The 20,702-nt window shown below is 53.4% G+C and overlaps 3 protein-coding genes across 23 annotated transcripts in view; 1 reads left to right on the top strand and 2 right to left on the bottom strand.

Moving 5' to 3' along the window:
- Nucleotides 1–1,516: 1,516 nt before the first annotated feature.
- NDRG2 (NDRG family member 2) lies at nucleotides 1,517–11,336 on the bottom strand. 12 transcript variants are annotated; one of them, XM_034993697.1, is made up of 18 exons: nucleotides 11,274–11,336; nucleotides 10,650–10,732; nucleotides 10,032–10,074; nucleotides 8,359–8,425; nucleotides 7,555–7,635; nucleotides 7,158–7,199; nucleotides 6,780–6,885; nucleotides 6,402–6,522; nucleotides 6,155–6,217; nucleotides 5,150–5,210; nucleotides 4,855–4,941; nucleotides 4,655–4,711; nucleotides 4,369–4,472; nucleotides 3,889–3,933; nucleotides 3,243–3,597; nucleotides 2,953–2,988; nucleotides 2,749–2,800; nucleotides 1,517–2,506 (listed from the first exon to the last, which is right to left on the bottom strand). In XM_034993697.1, the coding sequence occupies exons 5-18, from the start codon at nucleotides 7,627–7,629 to the stop codon at nucleotides 2,340–2,342; spliced, it is 1,371 nt and encodes a 456-aa protein (XP_034849588.1). In that variant the 5' UTR covers nucleotides 7,630–7,635; nucleotides 8,359–8,425; nucleotides 10,032–10,074; nucleotides 10,650–10,732; nucleotides 11,274–11,336; the 3' UTR covers nucleotides 1,517–2,339. The 12 variants fall into 12 exon arrangements, with proteins under 12 accessions (XP_034849588.1, XP_034849592.1, XP_034849586.1 ...); XM_034993701.1 differs by lacking the exons at nucleotides 10,650–10,732; nucleotides 11,274–11,336 and having other exon boundaries at nucleotides 3,243–3,290; nucleotides 3,546–3,597; nucleotides 10,032–10,401; XM_034993695.1 differs by lacking the exons at nucleotides 10,650–10,732; nucleotides 11,274–11,336 and having other exon boundaries at nucleotides 10,032–10,401.
- A 203-nt stretch (nucleotides 11,337–11,539) lies between these two features.
- On the top strand, nucleotides 11,540–20,417 carry TPPP2 (tubulin polymerization promoting protein family member 2). 2 transcript variants are annotated; one of them, XM_034994532.1, is made up of 3 exons: nucleotides 11,540–11,614; nucleotides 14,427–15,071; nucleotides 15,833–16,420. In XM_034994532.1, exons 2-3 carry the CDS (start codon nucleotides 14,964–14,966, stop codon nucleotides 16,019–16,021), a joined length of 297 nt encoding a protein of 98 aa, XP_034850423.1. In that variant the 5' UTR covers nucleotides 11,540–11,614; nucleotides 14,427–14,963; the 3' UTR covers nucleotides 16,022–16,420. The 2 variants fall into 2 exon arrangements, 1 of the variants encoding a protein (XP_034850423.1); XR_004677347.1 differs by lacking the exons at nucleotides 11,540–11,614; nucleotides 15,833–16,420 and adding an exon at nucleotides 20,358–20,417 and having other exon boundaries at nucleotides 14,985–15,071.
- The window catches only part of RNASE13 (ribonuclease A family member 13 (inactive)), a 47,092-nt gene continuing 43,205 nt past the window's right edge, over nucleotides 16,816–20,702 (bottom strand). For 7 of the 9 annotated variants that reach the window (XM_034994523.1, XM_034994522.1, XM_034994530.1 and 4 more), the window contains 2 exons: nucleotides 18,766–19,201; nucleotides 16,816–18,483 (listed from right to left, as the gene is read on the bottom strand). In XM_034994523.1, the coding sequence (XP_034850414.1) occupies nucleotides 18,014–18,475 (462 nt within the window). In that variant the 5' untranslated portion in view covers nucleotides 18,476–18,483; nucleotides 18,766–19,201 and the 3' untranslated portion in view covers nucleotides 16,816–18,013. Of the gene's footprint in view, nucleotides 18,484–18,765; nucleotides 19,434–19,571; nucleotides 20,370–20,702 lie in introns of those variants that run through there. The other 2 variants (XM_034994526.1, XM_034994529.1) reach the window with 2 other exon arrangements.

The following is a 20,702-nucleotide window of genomic DNA, read 5'->3' as shown; positions in this document are numbered from 1 at the left end:
AGCATCTCTCCCTCTTCCTGACTCTTGGGGTTCTTGTGCTGACACATCTATAAGAGACAGACACCAGTCACCACCCACTTCACACACCAGCTCCCGCCAGATACACACACACACTCACACGTGTACGCATAAATATCATTCCCTCCCTCTTCTGAAGATTACCTTGCCAACAGTGTTCTCTGTGCAGGCAAATGTGCTGAGAAGACCTGCCTTCCCTTCCATAATGCACAACAGCTCTGTTTGTTGTTTTTTTTTAAGTAGGCTCCACACCCAGCATGGGGCTCGAACTCACAACCCCAAGATCAAAAGTCTCAAGCTCTGTGGACTGAACCAGCCAACTGCCCCTCACAACAGCACCTCTTGCTGGTCAAGGCTGATGCTCGTTGGAGTTCTTTGCCTTTTCCTCATGTTTTGTTTAACTAGGAGCTAGTTGGTCCAGTGATTCCAATTATGCTATTCCTTTTCTTTAGGGTGGCATTTAAGCACTCTTTGCTGCCTGCCCTGCATGTGGTCACCCAACACCCTTGCCATCAATAACTAGCTCTAGAACTCTGCGAGTCACCTAATACCCCTGCCCCCTTCTGATCCTGGCCTACTGCATTTAAAATAGACTCAGTCCTATGAGAGTGATGAAATGCTCAAGAGTCAATAACATATTCCATGCCTCACTTCCATGTCAGTGTGTCAGCACCAGACATCAAGCCACGTTAGTCCTCAGCTCAGTTTCATTGAGGAAAGCATGTCCTTGTCTGGGGAGGTTCTATAAAGTAATCCAGCAATTGACCTTGTAATACTCCATCCATGGTACTCTTATCAATAACAATCTAAAGTGCCTTCTCGTTTTTTACTTCTTGTGCCCCAAGAGCCCAAGAATCAGCCTGCAACAGCCACAGAGTATCTGAAGTCCTCTTGATGAGTATTGTGCATACTTGTTGAAAAGCTTCTCAGAGAACCGCAAACATAGTCTAATGAACACCCCGAAGTCTTGGATTCATGGGGGAGGAAGACCCCTTAGAGGAAATCCTCCTTTGTGCTGTTACTCTCCTGAAGGAGTCTTCAGATTGGGACCAACTATGAGCAATCCAACCTCTCTAGTCACTGTGTGAGGCCTGGTCTACTCATTGCAATGAACCATCTAAAATGGAATCTAGGTGCTCCCTAGGGAGGATTCTGCAGGAAGGTGATCACAAGATGTCCTTGGACACTTAAGTCAGCATTCTATACTTCCTTCTTAAGATCATGATGTTGGTGCCATCTCTGAAATCCTACGGCATTTCTCAAGGATCCATAACTAGTAAGGAAGTCTTGTAAGACCTAAGTAGCTCCTCTCTTCCCCAAACTTGGAAACACTATCAATATCAAGGACAATACCATCCTATTGGAATAGGGGCCCTTGACTATGTGGTCACATTCTGTGAAGTATCCAGGCCATATCTGAGAAGAGAATGTGAGCTGGATGGGGGAGGTTGGGAAAAGGGGCACGATGCAGGCATATTCAGACAAAGAAGACTGGTGCTCAGTTCTTCTACAGTTTATTGTTACAGCAGAAGCTGTGGGACACAGGAAGGCACCCTCCACACAAAACACAGTGTGGGCAGAGCCCCAAGATAGCCCTTCCCACCCCTATGCCAAGCCCCAAGCAGCCCTGCCCCAGCTTAGCTCCCTCCCCCTCCCACCCTAGACACACACTGTCTAGACAGCTACCAAAGTTAGTGCAGCCAATGGCCCCAGGCCCCTTCCTATTGCCCCAGCTCCAATCCTTCCCTCGTACTTGTTCATTGCCCACCACTTCCCATTCCAACTTCCATTTCACACACCAGATGTTTCTATCCCATCCTGAGGACCACTAACCCACCAGCAAGCCTCCTCTGACACACATTCATTTAGGCCCATATTCTTCAGAGATCTGAAGGGTTAATGAAAAGCCTTATCAGCTTTGGTGAATGGAGTCCCAGCCCCAAGTCCCCTACCCTTGCAATGGGATAAGTAGGGAGAGTCTGATGGAGGCACCATGGGGCAACTACAACAACCTCTTATCCCTTATCTATGGACACCTAGATTAGGGAGAGGGGACACAGGCCCTCTCCACCTTAACACCAAAATGAGGGAAAGGGATAATTTAGGGGTCTGGGTCCCTAAGAGATATTAGAACATCTCTCCCAGGATCTGAGGGGAATCACAGGTTAGAGGTCAAGGTTAGGGTTGCAATCAAAGATCAAGGTCATCTCCCCACATGATCTGCCCATCTTCCCTTCCTCTGGCCCAGTGCCCTATGCACCTCCCAGGTTAGTGCTGGGGGAGGTGAGGGCTGGGTCCTACACCAGGGCAACAAAGGTCATTCAACAGGAGACCTCCATGGTATGCCCCGGGGGCCCTGAAGGGAGAGTCCCAGACTCGCTGCTCTGGGACAGGGTGCGAGAGCGGGACCGGTTGCCATCAGTGGACGCTGCACTGGTCAGGGAGGCTGTGCGCGATCGGGACAGGCGAGTCATGCAGGATGAGGCCACTGTGGAGACAGAAGCATAAGCAGGCAGGCAGAGAAGCGGTGGGAAAGAGAGGCTGGCAACTCCGAGTGGGGAGACAAGAGTGACAAATGGGGCTGGCGGCGGGGAGGGGGTCAGTGATTTGGCAGACGGTGGTAAGTCCCAGAACTAGCCTGAAATGGTTCCTCCCCCTCAGTGCCCATCCCTCCGACTGTGCAGCAATCTCTTGCTTGCTCTCATGATAGCCTCTGACCCCCATACTCACTGTAGCCCATGCCTTGCAGGAAGTACTTGAAGGCCTCGGTCAGCTTGCCTGGCTGTGGAAGTAAGATGAGCAGAGGGGACAGTGAGATGAGGTTCGAAGCTGAGCTGGAGCCCAAGGCCATGGCGGGTTGGGGGTGGGGTGAGGGGAAAAGTGTATACTTCAGTGCCATTAATATCCCATCTCATAGAGGACAGTGGTACTCACCTGAGTCAGCTGGGGCTGACCTCCAGAGTCGGCCATCTGTCCAGGAGATGGAGACAGCCATCCAGAAGAAGTGATACAGATATAAATACAAGCAGCCATGCCAAGGGATAGGAAAGGGTCTCTCTTCCCTAGCTTCCCCACTCCAGGCCCTAAGGGTTTGTTTTCTTTATCCACCCCACTTCTTCCTATGCAGGACCTTGAAGGCCTAGAAGCTGAATCTAAAGAGGATCTCTGGCTCTGGACAGGGAGGGCGCCAGGAGTCAGGCAGCGCCTGGAGTAGGGTTACTGACCTTGAGAAAAGAGGTCTGGGTGGGGTCCAGCTTTGAGTTACACTCCACCTGGTGTAAGCAGGAGGCTGAATGAATGACGTTATACTCCCTGCGACCTCTCCCCTCCAAGGGACCCAGGGACCCAGATCCCAGTTCCTTTCCCATCAGCCCTATACCCATTTCGTTCTTACCAGGAATCAACCTCTTAGGCCCCACGGTCGCTCTCCCAGTTCCAAACAGAGCTTGCCTCTTGGCAAGATACCCCTCTGACCACCACCCGAGGACTCCAACCCTCCCTCGCCCACTCCAAAATTCTCTACTGACCACTGCATCTTCATGGGGTGCTTGATCTCCTACCACCAGCATCACAGGGCACCTACAGGCACAGTGTCAGGGAGAAGACGGTGAGCCCCTGCTATTCCCCCACCGGCCTCCCAGAACAGCAGCTGGAAAATGTTCGCCTCCAAAGAGGAAACAGGCTTCTGAACCCCTTGACCCTTCCAAGACAACCCAAAGGGGGAAGACTAGAAGGTGGGATTTGCTTCATGGGATAGGGTGGGAGGTGACGAGAAAATTCCCTATTAAAAGACTTTCCTTCTTCTAAAGAATGTAAGCACCTAGGCAAGATCCAGGGAGAGAGGCAAAGCTTTAGCTCGTAAAGTCTTACTTGAGGGTCACAGCACCTCCACGCTCAAGGTTCAGGTCTCGGCGGCTAGAAAGGGGTTCAAAGAAGAGCAGGAATTTTAGGCAGGCCATGCTATCCAACCGGATGGAAGCCATCTCCTCCCTGAGGAAGCGGTCTTCCTCCCAAAAATTATAGTCAATTATTAATAATTAAAAGTGGGAACCAAAGGGGAAGGTGGCAGGCAGGCCTCAAATCCCTGTGGTCACTTGGACCCCAGGTCCCTCGCTGGAGGGCAGTGAAGGCAGAGGAAAGGAATCCAAAAACCCAAGGGAAGTAAATAAGAAAAAGGGGAACAGCTCCTTACAATTCATCCCATTGGGGGTCTGGCCCACAGCTGCCCCAGTTGCACACCAAACCCTGCCGTCCTTGCTCCGTGTGATTCCCAGACTTCCCTCCCCTCCTCGCCTCCCCGTGACCCACACCTTTCTCTCCCATGTGCACGCACACACGCCACGCACTCACTTGTTGTAGCTGTTCCAGTACAGTTCAATGTTCTCCAGGTTGGGTGCGTGTGTAATGATATTTCTGTACTTTTGTATCAACTCCGAATTTCCAGACAGCTCCTCCTGAAGAAGAGCCAAGGGAGAGACAGGGTTGAGAAAAGAAGTCACCAATTACTGGATGAGAAGAAGCAAGCCTTCTTCCCTGCCCAGATCCCGTCCCATCTAAGGAAGTCACCCCAAGCATTCAAGCCCCTGCCGGCTCCTGCCGGTCCCCTCCACTTCTTCCACCTTCCACAACCACTTACCTGGCTGAAAAGATGTCCAAGGATCATCTCCGGAATGGAAGAGGTAAGACCTGTTAGCTATGAGAAAAGGACAGATGAGCAAGCTCAGGATACTATGAGGAGAAGAGACCCAGGCTAAAAAGTGACCCATCTTTCCTGTTCCGCTCCCCCTCCCAAGGGGGCCCCCCAACCTAGGCCTCAACACACAGGCCCCTCCGAACCTTGTGGGCTGCCCAATCCATCCAACCCTTGGCATTGGGATCAATGTTGATGAGGACAAGACCCTCGACCGTATCTGGGTGGGTAAGCTGAGGAGTAACAGAAGGAAGGGAAATCAGAGGCTGGGCAGGGTCTTATTCCCTTCCCGCTGAGCTCCAGCCAGTGGGGCCTGCCCCCCACCCTTATACCCAAGTCCTCCCCACAAACACACACTAGCAAACAATATTCTCCTACTCAGTCTGCCATGGGCCTTAAACCTGCCTTTCCCTTGTCTGGGTTTTTCTTTTAATCTCTTACAGCATATCGTGACAGGATATAGGCCCCAGCTCCAGCACCGACTCCAATTACCGTGGAGAAACTGTGAAAGAGACGTGTGTATCTAATGGGCCCTGCTGTCCAAAACTTGGGCCCTTCAGAATCCTCATCCTCCCTCCCACGGCCACATGCACAAAGGACAGAACGCAACCCTCCCTGGAGGGGTGCGAAAATGGAAGGTGCCGAGGAGCTAACCGTTGACACTGGTAGCCAGTGTAGGTCCCCGAAATCTACTTCAGCTCTCTCTTGGGAAGCAAGTGTCTTGAAAGGAAACACCCATCCACCAACCAAACAGACACTGTTTTCCTACATAGCTCTGTGTCCATTTTCAATTCTCAGGAGCTAGTTCAACTTGTTCTGTTTTAGTTCCTGGTTCCTTGTGAGGAACCGGGAGGAAGGGAACTTGAAGCAAGATGGGGAAAAAAAAAAGACACAACTTCAGTGAACAATAGGGAGAACGGGGGAAACAGAGCCAACAAGGTGAACCCGAGCTGCCCAGGGTCCGGGTGCCCAGGAAAAGCCGAGCCAGGGCCAGAGCCCGGGAGTCATCAGCTCGCAGCATGCATACCACGGAGGCTCACCAGGCTTTCCCTTCCTTCTCCCTCTCTCCCTCACACCCAGGGCTCCCGGGCACCAGGTGTGTGTCTGGAGGAGGGGAAGTGGGAGGAAAAGAAACAAGTCTATCTGGCTCCTTGGGATTCTGTCACCTCTCCTCTACCTCTCTACCTTCCAGATCCAAGAAGCAGGGCCACGCAGAGCCCGCTTCCTTTTCCTGCCTCTTTCCATCAGGACTACTCTGCTGACTCAAGTCCATTTCCAAACCTACCCCTCTTCTTCTCAACAGTCAGGTGGAGGCATGGAGGAGGAAGGATCTATCTAGGCCAGAGACCACAACTTGCCCAGGAACCCTGGTGGACACAGGAGTTCTAAGGGCCCCCTTGTGCCGGGCAGAGGACTCTGGTTTGGAGGGGTTCCCAGGCCTCTCACTTTAAGTACTGCAGGATGCAAGGGATCATGTCCGCAAGCTGGTCCAGAGATGGGTACTGGTATCTAGGAAAGAGAAGAACGTTAAGGAAAACACCAAGCTGCCCCCGGTGCCCTGCACTTCAGGGTGCCCTACCCACTCTCTACCAGAGTCTCCACTGTCCCCCCTTTCCTCCTCCCCTGGTCCACTCTTCCCTGCCCCTGCCCTGTGCCGCGAAGCCTCGTGAGGAGGGAGGGAGCTAATTCTCACCCCAGAGGGAACACAGGAGCCCCCTCTTCCATTCCAGGGGCATCCACATGAACCCGCACGAAGTTCTGAATGATTTCCTGCATATCCCCGAACTGAAACAGTGGCTGGAAGCAAGATTTATCTAAAGAGAATCCCCACCATCCCGACAGTAGAATCAGCCAGGGAAAAGCATCCCCAAGTCAGAACCCACCCTCTTTCTTTTTATTATGCCATAGTCAGACCAGGACAGAACTCCCCCTTGAAATGCCACATGGCTCCCTTCCTGCCCGTGCTGACCCTTCCTTCCCGCCCGTGCTGACCCTTCCCTTCCCTTGGGGTTTTACCCTTCCCACCAGCCTCTTCCTAGAAAGGAGTGGGAGGGGAAGCTCAGGTCCTTACAGTTTAGTCCCACATCGTGGTAGGTGAGTATCGCTGGACGTTTGGGTTTGGGGGTGCCATAGACAGTAAAAGTGACAGAGCCATAAGGTGTCTCCACAGAGTGAGTCTGCAGAAAAACAGGTCACCATCAGGTGAGAGGAAAAAGAGGCAGGAGAAGGACGCCCACAAAAGTCCCACAAAAGTCGGGGAGTTGGGGTGCGGAGGGGCAAAGAGAGGAGACGGGAACAAAGAATTAGAAAAGGAGAGATGGGGAAGGGAAAGGACTGGAATGGAAGGAAAGGGAGCAGAGAGAGGAGAAAGAGCCCGGTAGCAGCCCTCTCCTTACTGGGAGAGAGGAGAAGCCCTCCTCCCGCCCTGGGACTGCCCCCAAGTTGTTACCTGTCCCTGGTCCAGGAGGATTCGGGCAGCTAACTCAGCCTCCTGGAGACACACACACACACACACACACACACACACACACGAACACACAGAGACACACAGCCATGGAGAGTCACAGATGGAGAGACAGACACAGATAAAGAAAGGTAGGCAAAGAGACCAACCGAGACGAACGACAGAAAGAGATGACAAAAAGAGACATGGAGAGGATGACAGTTAGTGCAGTGACAGGACAAAGGCCTGAACTCCCGTTGTGGTCTACGGGGGAGAGACATGGGTATAGGTGGAGAAAACAGGGCTGTGGGTTAGAATGAGATTATGGGTTTGGGAAGGCAGGAGGCGAGGGGGATGCCTCCAGGTCTGGAATTCGGGCCTGGGAGTCAGGGGTACTAATAACCTTGGCCACCTCGGGCGTCTGCCCCGGCAACAGCGGCTTCTCCTCGGTGATCTGCACCTCCTGCAGCTCCGCCATGGTGGCCTGGCAGGATGAGGAAACACCTCGACTGGGGAGGTGGCCTCCACGCCCGCCCATCTCGTACACCTGGCTTCCTCTCTCAACCCGGGACAGTGCAGGGTGCAGAGGGCCCCAGAGCTGAAGACCACATCCGGACCCACACAGAGCCTCTCCTGCCCCCAGCTCCATGTCCAGGCCGCTGGGAAGGAGAGCTGGTGGCAGAGGCCTCAGGATACCACTTCTCTTCCGACTGGCCATCCCCATGGCTGCCCCTCAACACCCACAGCGCCGGACCCCCCTCTCCTATCCTGGATGGAAATACCAGGGTGGGGCAGGAGTGCAGCTCCGGTTTCCCAGGCTATATTTAGGGGCCACCCCACACTCCCAGAGTTAGCTAGGGATGAAGCTTGTGGCCCAGTGACTGGGTACTCCAAAGATACTGAGGGACTGAGTAGTCAGAGTTCACAATTAACTGTGACCTTCAACTAAGCCTCAAGGTCAGCAGCTCAAATGGAAAGGGGCTAAAAATGACCCGAGTACCATGACCAAGAGGGGGAGAGGGAAACAAAAAGAACAAGGGGCACCCGTGTCCAACTGACCCAGTGCTTCCTTTCCTTCCTCCCAAGACTCTCCCTCCCGACTGTGCATAAATTAGCATACATTCAACTTTAGTGGGGCTGGTGAGGAGCAGAACACCTGTGCAGATCGGCAGTTAAGAGCCTGCAGCCTGGGGGTGGGGTCACTTACTGGGCTCCTATTGGCTGGATGCAGTGTGGTTAGGGGTCAGGGTTCTCTCTTCTCCTGGCTCTGGGGTCTGAGAAAACAAGGCAATGAGGTGAATGACATGGGAGACAGACGCTGGGTCTTTTAGGGGCAGAAAGCCTCAGCCAAGATCTAGACTACCTGGGTCACCAACCCTCCCCAGGTCACTAACCCTCCCTAATCTGTACCCCTGAGTCCAATGAACACGTCTTCTCTAGGCTTCAGCTAGAATCAATACAGGCTGGAGGGGCCTGCGGGGCAACATGGAGAGCAGGTATCATCAGTCCAGGCTGGGGGAGGAGAGAAGGAAGTGCTGATGTGGAGGAAAGAGCGTGGCTTGTGTCGGAACCTCTGGATTCTAGTCCCGGCTCTGCTGCTAAGGGTGTGACCTTGGCCCACTCAGTTACTTCCCTTGGCTTCGATTTCCTATTTGCAAACTAGAAGTGGGGACTAGGAGATCCTCAAGATTTTTGACAGCTCTCGAGTGAGATGAGGATAGCTGAGCATGACTGTGTCCCAGTTAAACGTTTTTAAAAAGCCTCGTGCCATCGCGTCTCTCCTCCACCCAGTCTCGGTGTGGGTCCCGCGAGCGGAGAAGGGGAGGGAGGGCGGCCCCCACAGTCTCCTCCCAGCCTCCCCGACGACCCGCAAGGGCCGAGCGCCAGCGGGGAAGGGATGGGTAGGACGGCTGGGACCGACGGGGCCCGGCACCCGGGACCTGTCCCTACAAGTCCCAACGCTGTCCGTCCGCGTGGGGACCGACACCCTCGCGCGGCCGGCGAGGAGCGCCCTGGACCCTGGACACAACCTCGCGCACGCCCCAAACACGCCCTGCCGCTCGCGGATCCTCCGCCTTTGTGCGCCGCAGCCCAGCGCCCCCTCCTTGCGGGCCTCTTCCCGCGAGCGGTCAGCTCGGAGGGATTGGGATCCGACCGCCCACCGGCGCGGCTGGCGCCATCCAGGCCCTGCGGCCCCTCGCCCGCCCCTCCCCCTACCTGCTGCCGCCGCGGCCGCTTCCACCTTCACTTGCCTTTGACTCTCCGGCCCGCCCGGCTTGGGCTCCCCACAGACCCGCCCCCGGCCCGCCCCAGCCCGCCCACCGGCCGACAGCTCCCTGCAGATCCGCCCCAGACCCCCCGTAAACACGCCTCCCCTCTACCCCGCCCCAGGCCGTCTGCCGCTCAGGGAGGGGCTGTGCTGGGGGCCCGCGGGGTCCTCTAAGGGAAGCAAACGGCGGGGTGCCTCCTCGCTCCGCTCGCGCTCCCCACAACATCCCCCCCGCAACCGGGCTGTAGTGGGGGGTGCTGGGATCCCTTAGTCCTGCGGGGGATCCCCACGCCCGCCCTCAACACCGCCCCCACCCGTGACCTGGATCTGCCTATCGCACTGTGGTTCCTTCCTTCGCCCCCAGACTCAGTAGTGGGGACGGGTAATGGGGAGACGAACCCAGGGTGCTGACACCCCATGATTTCGACTGGGCTCGCGGGTAAACACAGCTAGGTTGAGGAAGGAGGAGGTGGGCGGGGATCGCCGCTGAGGAGGCGAGGGTCTCGCCGGCTGGGAGGGGCAGGTATGCCAGCACCAAAGGAGCGGGGCCGGGGTGGGGGACCGTCGGGGGCGCAGGAGTTTCAACTTCGGGGTGCCCAGGGTCCTGGTACCTCCTCTCTCTGCTGCGTCCCGACGCCTGCTCTCGGCTGCTCCCTGAGAAGTTGGAAAACAAGGCGGGGGGGGGCGGGGAATGCGGGGGGCCGCTATAAATAGAGGGAGATCGCAGGAGAGCGGGGGGGAGAGGATGGCCGACGGGAACTCCCGGGTCAAGGCCCCCGGGGGGGGGCGGAGGAGGGGCCAGGGACCCCCCAGGGGCTCTGACTCTAGGGTAAACAGGCGCAGAGGCGGAGTTAACTCTGCGGGGGTGGAGTGGGGGCTTGGGGAGGACGCTGTGTCCCGGGCTGGAACCCAAGAGACCCTGTGGCTTCGGCGCTAACCCCTCCTAGTCCGGCCCAGAGAAGGAGGGTGAGACCAGCTCTGCCCGGCTGAATCTCAGTGCCCAGGCCGTGGTTTCTCAGGGACTGCTGCGTGTCACTCTCAGGGCCTGGGGTGGGTTTGCCGTCCTAGACTCCTCACTCACCCTGTCTTACTCCCCCCCCCCCCCCCGATGCACTCTCCCTGTGCCCCTAGAGGAAGCCCGCCTGGAATGGGATAGTTGGGGGGTGGGGTTCCCGTGGGGTTCCGAAGTTGTCTTAGGCACAAGGAAACCGGATTGAATTTCTCCCCACCTGCACCCTTCCAGCGCCGCCTCCCCACCAGGGTCCTCACTCCATCTTCCTTCAGCTTGGTTCCTGGGTTACCGTTTCGGGGGCTGGGCGGCAGGCCAGTTAGGAACAATGGCCAATGGAACTGGAGCTGCCAACGGCAACACCAGCACAGACTGCCCCCCCAAGACCCCCAAATAGCCCTCCCCCCTCCTGCCTGGGAACCACCCCCCACCACCACCACCCTCACCACCCACAACCCCCTCCCATCCAAGGAACATCAATGCCCCTTTCATCCCCACTTGGCAGGGTCTATTGGAAAGAAGGAGGGGCCAAGAGGGAGGAGGTGACCCAGAGTAGGAGAACTGTGCAGGATTAAACCTGGCTTTCAACAGCCTCACGTCTAAAGGACCCCGATACCTTCTCCCAATTTGGAGCGCCGAAGTTTTCCTCAGTTCCCTTCCCCCACTCTCTTCATAACTGTTTCCCTCAGAAACTGGCCCAGAAGCTGGGCACCCTGGCAGCTTGCCTAGTCCCCTCTCCCCTCTGGATGCCAGTTTAACACTCTGCTGGACGAGGAAAAGCCTGCCGGCATGCTTTCATCTAGGATCATAGATGAAGCTGTGTAGGACAGGAAAGAGATCTCACCAGCCCTCCTGGAGCTGGGGAAGGAAGGACGCCCAGAGCAAGAGCTTCTGCCTTGCCTGCCTGCCGCAATCTCTGATGTGTCTAAAGTAGTCTTACTTGGAGTGGGGGAGGGAGGGACCTGGAGGTTCCAGCATCTAAATTCGTCTCTGGGTCAGGATGACTCAGGGGGAACCTGATAAGGGGCCTAGGCAGGGGCGTGTGGCAGGCAGGAGGTGGGAAATTTCCATTGGGATCTGTTTGCTTCCGCGGCTTAGGGGTCTCAGCCTCCCAGAGGCAGAAATGAGGCAGAAGCCCTAAGGTAGGGTTCTCCGTCAGGGAGGTCCCAGCGCAGCCCAGCTACTGTAAGTGACCCAACCGGGGTAATCTCTGTCTAACTTCCTTCCCTTGGGCCAGAGGCAGCTTCAAACTATACCTTCAATGAAGCAACAGTTTTAAGTACCTATTTTGTGCGAGCCACTGTATGCATGCAATTCAAAGAAGTGTGATGGGTAGTCCTACCCTCTCTAGAAGCTTATGGTGGAGTAGGTGGGAGAAGTAATAAATATAGAAAAAGTTAAGAAAAATGATGCTTATACAAGATTGGGCAATAAATCCTATGGCAATCATTTTGCACCTTTCTCATGTGGGAGATCAGAGATCTCCATTCCCACTTCATGGTTTTAGTATCTTCTGATGGAGACAAACCATGAATTCAGCAATACTTTTAAATGAGTTTGTAGAGAATTCTTTTTTTTTTTAAGATTTTATTTTCAAGTAATCTCTACACCCAATGTGCAGCTCGAACTTAAACGCCAAGATCAAGAGCCACATTCTCTATTGACCAAGCCAGCTAGGCACCCCAGTTTGTATAGAATTCTGATAATCATAACACCTATGTATTTTAGTAATACTTACGTGTGCAAAGCATATTATTTATTTAGTTGATGATCAGTGTTCTGTGTATATAGAGATTCCAGGGGCCCTTAATAATTCAGAAATCCTCTCCCAGGAGACTACAGCCTACAGACTAGGAACCATTATCTTGGTATAATTCAGAGGAGGAAAAGGGTTTTGTTTCTACAATGTACCACCCTGTGAGGAGTACAACCACAGTGTATTTGAGTGGGAGAGAGGAACATTCTATCCAGGAAGAAAGAGAGCATGAGGGAAAGTTTGAGGGCAGAAATACACAAGTTACTTTGAAGAATTCAATATTAGCTGCTATGTGCAAGGTACTTCCTGTGTATTATCCCGCAATACTGTTATTGTCCTCCCAGTACAGATGAGGGACTCAAGGAAGCTCAGAGATTTCTTAAATAGAAGCTTTAGTCACTTGCCCAAAGCCAACCAACTACTGCTGTAAATAACAAATCCAGGACTCAAATCCCCACCCAGATTCATTCCTCTCCAAGGCTACGCTCTTGCCACTATGAGGTAGCCTATCAAGCCATATGGTTCCAGATGAAGAATAACATGGATGAGAACTGGGTGTTGTTTGGTAAAAGTGTGGGCCTAGTGTGAATGTCCTTGAATGACAGGCAACGAGTCTTGGTACTGAAGATACTTACAGCATTCTTGAGCAGGATTTTTTTTTAAACATTTTTTTTAAGATTTTATTTATTTGACAGAGAGAGAGAGAGCACAAGTGGGCAGAGAGGCAGGCAGAGAGAAAGGGAGAAGCAGGCTCTCCTCTGAGCAGGGAGCCCGACATGGGGCTCGATCCCAGGACCCCGTGGGATCATGACCTGAGCCGAAAGCAGACGCTCAACCGACTGAGCCACCCAGGCACCCCTTGAGCAGGATTAAGGGATAAAAAATCGTTTTGTGAAAATTAATCTGATGGGTGGGTGATAAAGATGGATTATGGGGGGGAACATTCCATTTAGGAGAGAGATTCTTTCGTTCGTTCTTTCTTTTAAAGATTTATTTATTTTAGGGGGAGGGGCAGACGGAGAGAGAATCTTCAGCAGACTCCCCACGGAGTGAGGGGCCCGACGACAGGCAGGCTCAATCTCACAACCCTGAGATCAGGACCTGACCTGGTATCAAAAGTCAGACACTCAAATCAACTGACTAAGCTATCCAGGTGCGCCTAGGAGAGAGATCCTTTAGAAGCCAGGAAAATCAACTAGATAGGAGATGACAAGGACTTGAGTAAGTGTGGGAGCAATAGGAATGGAAAGAAAGGGTTTGTTAGACAAGAAAGTGACATTCATAGGAATTGGTGACTGATTAGAAGGGAAGGGGAGGGAAGTCACCAACCTAGTTGCCCTGTTTAGTTCATCCATCTATATGGCTTCTGACCAGAGAACAGGCCAAAGAGAAACCCCTAAGGAACATCCCTGACCTCCACAGAAACTTACATGGAATATTTTCAGAGTCTGAGACTCACCCTCACCCTGACCTCGCTCACCTTGACCCACCCAGATCTGTTATACTCCAAGGCCTGTGCTCTTTCCATGTTGGGCCCAACATTGGAAACCATTTAAAGTTCTCACTGAGGTTGGTCTGCCAAAGCCACTGGGATTCTCCATGTCGGTCACTATCTTGGGCTTGAGACTAAAAAGGAAGGCACTGTTGGGCTGATGCCAGACTGTTTTCATTAACCCCTTCCCTGGGCTCCTCTCAGCTTTGGGGGGCAGAGCATAAACCAATTTGACCAGGACCCAGAAGACTGGGTCAGGCTGGGCTGGAATGATGAGGGAGAGCTTGATCAACTGGAGAGATCGGAAGGTTGGCAACTTGCTCAATGTAGCATGCAAAGTGGGGAAGTGAAAGGACTCTACTCCCAAGACTAGGGTTGTAGGTGGGGCTGGAGGTGATGTCACATAAACACTGCTGAGGTCATAGAAGCTTCCCTCTCCTCCCCTGTCTGTTTCCCTATTGCCACACAGTCTCTCCGCTCAGCTGGCTCCCACATACCTGCACACACATAAACAAAGGCTGGGAAGGGTCAGACACCATTCGGGTACTCTTAGGTGCACAAAAGTGGTGGGGAAGTGGGTGGTAGTGTGATTATTCAGTATGTAGGATCCACACTAGTACCCCAATGCTAGAAACAGTAGGTGGGATGGGAGTGAGGGGGGAAAAGGAAAGAGAGGGACAGGGAAGAGGGGCTTTGTTCCTATTACTGATCCTGATTTTATCTTAACCCCCATCTTTATTACTCCTCAGTCCTCCCATCCCCTCCTCCTTCACCCCCAAGTCTCCCCCCGTGCTGTCCTCCCCTACCTCCAGTTGATCATGGCATCAGAAGCAGGGAAAACTTTCCAGAGGTTTGCTGTCTTTGGAGAATCATCGAGCAGTGCCACTGAAATGAACAACAAAAACTTCTCCAAGCTATGCAAAGACTGTGGCATCATGGATGGCAAGACAGTCACCTCCACTGATGTGGACATCATATTCAGCAAAGTCAAGTAAGGGACCAGAGATGGGAGGTAGGGATGGTGAGTAGAACCAACAAGGCAGTGGGACACGGAAGGGTACATGGAGCAGAACATGCATAATGGATCTACTGAGCACCTACCGGGTACTTGGCCCTGTGCTATTCCCTGTCCTCAGGACACTCAGTGTCAAGAGGCCAAATCCGAGTGAGGGGAAGGTTGGACCTTGGAAGGTGATGAGTTCATGTTCCAGAGTTTTTGGATTTCTGTCTGACTGACCAGGGCCAAGAATGCCCGAACCATCACATTTCAGCAGTTCCAGGAGGCAATGAAGGAACTGGGCCAGAAACGATTCAAGGACAAGAACCCAGATGAAGCTCTGGAGAACATTTATAAACTCATGGAAGGCAAGGATCCAGCTACCACTGGTGTTACTGTGAGTGACATGCTTCATCCCTCACCCTTGACCGGACTTCCTCAGATCCCTGCTGCTCCTATCTCCCCTCCCACCTTCCACTGTCCCTCACCTCTGCCATTAGTAATACTGTAGGGAGACAAGGCAGAAAGCCTCCGGTGCCCTGTTGGTATTGGAACAGACTTTAGAGATCACCTAGTAATTTCAGAGATGAGAAACTTGTGGCCCAGAGAGGGGTCCACATCTATTTTAATGGCAAAATTTAGACTTATTCCCAAGTGTCCAGATAGCTTTGGGTGGGGAATGCTGAGTGCAGAGGACTTGGTACCTGATTCCCACTCCTCTTCCTGATCTTCTGTAAGGTGTAATCTCTGACCTCCTGCCTCTCACCTTCCATCTGTTCCCTATTTTTCCCTCTCTATTTTAAGTTCCCTCTACTCTAGGTTTCAAATAGGGCCCTCCCAGTAGGAGGGACCTTGCATATTGGGTCTGGGGTTGAAGTCCTCTGGCTGCAGCCTGGTCACAATAACTCCCTTGGACATAGAAAAATCCACACACACCCCCATGCCTTCCCATACACCAAACTCTTCCACTCTCAGGAGTGGATGGCTTTTGCCACAGTTCCCACCCATGGCTGCATCTGGGCCCTAGAGAAAGCAGGCCCATGCCAATGGTAGAACAGAGCACAGCGTCCTAGCAGAATCAGAGGCCATCTTTAGAGAAGGGGTGTGACAGCAAAGGGGAAGAGAGAGGGATCAGACCCGTCCTCCTCTGGCTTGCAGAAAGCAACGACAGTGGGTGGGGTGAGCCGGCTGACGGACACCAGCAAGTACACGGGCACGCACAAGGAGCGCTTTGATGAGAGTGGCAAGGGCAAAGGCATCACAGGACGGGAAGAGACAACTGACAACTCAGGCTACGTGAGTGGCTACAAGGGTGCTGGCACCTATGACAAGAAGAGCAGCAAATAAGAAGTAGCCTCAACAACTAGGGTCAATTAGTCCTCAGCCTGGCATCGTAAACACCAGGGAGCATAGGGAACAATAAACATCTGTGTGTACAGCAGCCAATGAGCCCTGTCTTCCGTCAGGATGAGGGATAGATGGGCCCCCCAGTGCAGAGAGAAGAGAGAGCCCGAGGAGTCAGGGTTTCCAGTTCCGCACCCTTTCTCTACTTAGCCTCATGCCTCCCAGCCAGAAGTTAGCATTCCCTTCAACAACTGGTTCTAAGAACAGAGCTGAGGAATATATTTGGGGGTAAGAGACAAACCAGATGTGGAGGCGAAAGTATTGCTCCTTTGCATTCATACGTTACTGGTATCCACCAATCTTATCTCCCAGAGGAGAGTAGCAATTCCTGATTTGACATAGTATGACCCAGACACCACCAACTAGATGCTTCCCTGTCCCTCTACCTTCCTCATCTGTTGTAGTCCAGGTTTTGTTGGAGAAATAGAAACCAGCTAGAATGGGCCAAGGACTTACTCGGCTTGACTCCTATTACGAGTTTGTGCTCAAGCTGGGGGAGTGGGGGAGAGAATCCATTTTTTTTTAATGATTTTTTTTTAAGATTTTATTTATTTATTTGAGAGAGAGAGAATGAGAGAGAGCAAGCACATGAGGGGGGGAGGGTCAGAGGGAGAAGCAGACTTCCTGCCGAGCAGGGAGCCCGATGCGGGACTCGATCCCGGGACTCCAGGATCATGACCTGAGCCGAAGGCAGTCGCTTAACCAACTGAGCCACCCAGGCGCCCGAGAGAATCCATTTTTAACACCCAACCCAGAACTGAGTTTTGCCCCACCCCACCTCCATCGTGGTACACATGGAACAGAAGATCCCACTCACTGCTAAGGGTAGCCCAGGAAGACAGCCAGAGATGGGTGGCCTCCAGGACTCCAAGAGTAGGAGTTCTGGTGCGCTGAGGAAAAAGGAATGAAATGAGAAACTGATTCGGATGTGTTTTTATATTTTTATTTTGAAATGACTATAGAGTCTCAGGAAGATGCAAAAATAGTACAGAGAGGTCCCACATACCCTTCACCCCAGTTTCACCCAGTGGTTATATCTTACATCACTCAGATGTGGTTTTAAAACCTTCTGTGACTACAGCCAGGCTCACCTCAGCCCTGTCCTGTCAGCAGGAGATCTTGGAGTTTGGGGGGTGTCAGGAGGAGCTTTGGGAAGGAAAGGGATGCAGTAATCTTGGAGGGAACAGGTCAGAGAAGGTAACTTGAAACTCCAGTGAGCCACAATGAGAAGGATGGAAGGAAAAGGGGTCAGAGAAAGGAAGACAGGGTGACTACAGGAGGTTGGGAATGTCAGGGAGCGACTACCCTGGGCTCTGTGGTAGAGAAGAAAGGAAAGAACAGGTGATGTGGAGAAAAGATCAGTGATTTCATAGAGAGGAGCAGATGGGGAACTGAGGGGGTTTCTGGAGAAGTGAGGCTAGAATGAGTCTAAGGGTCTCAGGGAGGTCCCTGTAGCTAGAGGTACCTACTGCAAAGGTGAGTGAGTGGAGAGTCCTAAGGGAGATGGGGAAGGCTGAGAAGAGAAGGGTGTTGGGGATGGGGAATTGAGATATGGAGCTGGGTGCCGGTTGCCATGGTGTGAGCTGAGGCTCTGGGCCTCCGTCCAGGAATCAGGATCTGGCCCAGTGGATGGACAGTCACTCCCAACTGGACACAGTCAGCTTCTTGGGTGGGTAAGACTGTCTGTGGGAGAGGGAGGATGGTAGAGGAAGAAAGGAGGTAAACAAGTTGGAAAGAGGCTACCAGGCAGTATGACTTTGCATGGTGACTGAAGCTCGAGACATTTGTCCTACCTCCCTGGTCTCTTGGGAGGGGATCCTGCGTGCCTTTGAAGTCAGGGAGGAAGCCTTATACCAGGGATCAGAGGTCTGGGAATAGGGACAGGCTGATGTGTGGTGGCCGTAGGGGCCAGTTCAGAATGAAAGCCTGCCTTTCCTAGTAGAGGCCGATGATACCTATCGGTTCAGCATCATGCTTTCCAGAACAGAGCAGGTAGAGCCTTTGGTTGGTTAGGGTGTCGTTGTAGTAGCAGCTCGTAGGCGGCTGTCTAGGGGCCAGAGAGCAGATTGTGACAGGGAAGGAGTCCTCTGTGAGTGTACAGTATTCATTGTAATTCTCACAGAAGCTATCGCTGTACTTGCAGAACCTCTTGATCTCTCTCCAGGGGGCATGCACCGTATAATGGATTTGGGGGCAATACCAGCTCTGTTTTCTGCCCCGCACATAGGCCATGAGACCATTACAATAGCCCTGGAAACCCTTTGGGTAGCTAACCCGGGGATAGTCGATGTGTAATATGCGGAAGTTCTTGATGGCAATCTGCACCTTGATGTCCACAACCAGAGTTGGCCCTAGAACGAGCTGGAGAAACAGGAGCCAGGCCACAGCTGGTGCCATTCTTCCTGCTGGTAGAGTTAAGTGGTTGGAGGCAGAGGTGGGTCTAGAGTGGCTGTCTGCCCCTTCCCAGAGCCTCCAGCATTCCCCCAGCCTTCGCCATGGGCCTTCCCCTATACCCTAAGAGCTGGACTTTACTTCAGAGATAATCTAACCTAGGTCCTCATGTCCCAGAAAGAGGAGACACTTGCCCAAAGTCACTCAGCTGGCCGGCCACCTTCAGCCACTCCCCCCACTCCTTTGGTCCACCCGGGGGTCTCAGCTTCACCCAGTCTGTGAACTGTAACACTTACAGAATAAGAGGTCCAACCGGTCCTTGGGTGAGGGACTCTTCCCGATTATCCCCGGCTCTGGTCAACCTTTCTGGTAAAAAATGCAAAGGGGACAGAAGGAACAGGCTGAACTACTGCTGTGGAGAAAGGACGGGGCTGGAAGACAAGCGGGGCCGGAGCAGGGGCAGGAATTCTTCTTGCCTGAGGCCAAAGACAGCCCAAAGGTGGGAAGAGGCTAGAGAGCTCTCTGGACAAAGACCAGTCTGGGAGGAGGGAGTGTCCCCTGAGTTTGAGGAGCCTCCGCGCTGAGGGGGTTGGATGGGTGGGAGGATAGAGACATTGCTGTCTGGTCTCCTCCTTTCTGCTGTCATCAGAACACTTAGTTCCAGCTCCTTGGCAGAAGGCTCGAAGTTCTTAGGTTTTCTTTGATGTTTTCTCTGGTCCGTAGGCTGTGCTCCTGTGGAAAGGTGAGAAGGAAAGTACTGTCATGTTTCTGAGGGACAAAGTGCTGCTTATTCCTGACCCTCAGAGAACAAAGGGTCTGCTGCTCACCCACTCGCCCCGGAGGCCACGCGCGCACGCACACAAGGGCCTCCCACTGAGTGCTGGGTCGAGAACCAGAGACCTCAGCGTGGACCCCCACAGTCCCCATCATCACCTCCACACCGGTCCCAATCACACTATCAACCGGCTCCCTCACCTCCGACCTCAGGCCCTATCAGAGTCCGAGCACTCCCGGAAACCTCCAGCTTGTCAGGTGGGATTAGACAGCATAGCCTGGACGTGAGGAAGTGTGGGCCCGTGAGCCCAGAGGATCAGATTCTTACTGTAGTTTGCCATGTGGGGAAAGGGCCGGACTCCTAACTCTCTTCGTCAACACCTGCTGCTTCATGAGAACTAGAGAGCCTGCCAGACGCAGCCCTTGACCTCCACAGGCCTCACGGCCTGGCCTCCCTGCAGGGTGTTGTCCGGCTGGTGGGCTTCCTCGTAGGACAGCCTACTCCATCTGTGTCCTGGGGAATGGGAGCCAGGAGTCAGAACACAGAGCCCCGCGTGTTCCGAGGCCAGTGTGTAGTCTGGGGGTGGTGCAGAGTACGGAGGCATTGCGGGTACTGGTGTGGCTCTTCCTGCCGGTATGAACTGGGGTCCAACACTGAACCCATCCTCCCCACAACTTGCTTCTCCCCCTGTGTTGCCTGTCTCCGGGCTCCTCAGTGACCTATGCAAGAAATCTGTGATCCTAGGCCCTCGCCGCTCCCTAACCCCACCGTGGGGAGGCAGTGGCTACAAGGTGGTTAAGAGCAAGGCTTTTGAGTCAAATAGACCAGAAATCCTGGCTGAATCCTGGCCCTGCTGTTGACAGGCTGTGTATCACCAATCTAAGTTTGCTAAAAACACACTAAGTTGCAATTTCTTCATCTAGTAATGGGGGTAATCTTGTATACCTCATGGCACTATGAGAATTCATTACGATGTAGATCAAGAGCTTTTAGCCCAGTGCTTGGCACCTGGTGAGTACTTATGATGAGCATGAGTCCATTAGTCACACAGCCCTGACACCTAAGACTGTTCCTGAAACTGTCCCTTCCGTCCCTGTCTCTTCCCCTGCTCAGGCTCTCCCCTCTTTGGGACACCACATGCTCTCCAACTCCAGTAAGGCTCTACACCTCGCAGGACAGAAGACTCTCCATGACCTGACCCCCGCCCTGTCTCCAACTGCATCTCCATCCATGCCTGTTTCCCCCTTTGTGCCACCCTCCACCTCCTCAACCTGGCTCATGCCACCCCTTTTACCCAGGATGTTGTTCCTCACCTCCTTCCACTCTTACCCCCATCACCTCCACTGAGCTAGCTCATGTGAAGTCTCAACCCGGAAATCCTGTTTAAGAAGGCTCTGCTTGGAAGACCACCCCCAGGGAAGTGTGCACGGCCAAGCAAGTGAAGGTGAAGCCCACACA

The sequence above is a fragment of the Mirounga leonina genome, unplaced genomic scaffold (assembly GCF_011800145.1).
Source record: "Mirounga leonina isolate KUSES-001 unplaced genomic scaffold, KU_Mleo_1.0 Mir_91, whole genome shotgun sequence".
In the NCBI taxonomy this organism is placed as follows: Eukaryota; Metazoa; Chordata; class Mammalia; order Carnivora; family Phocidae; genus Mirounga; species Mirounga leonina.
Note: the sequence above shows the minus strand (reverse complement) of the source record. Positions and strands in the feature narration are given on the sequence as shown.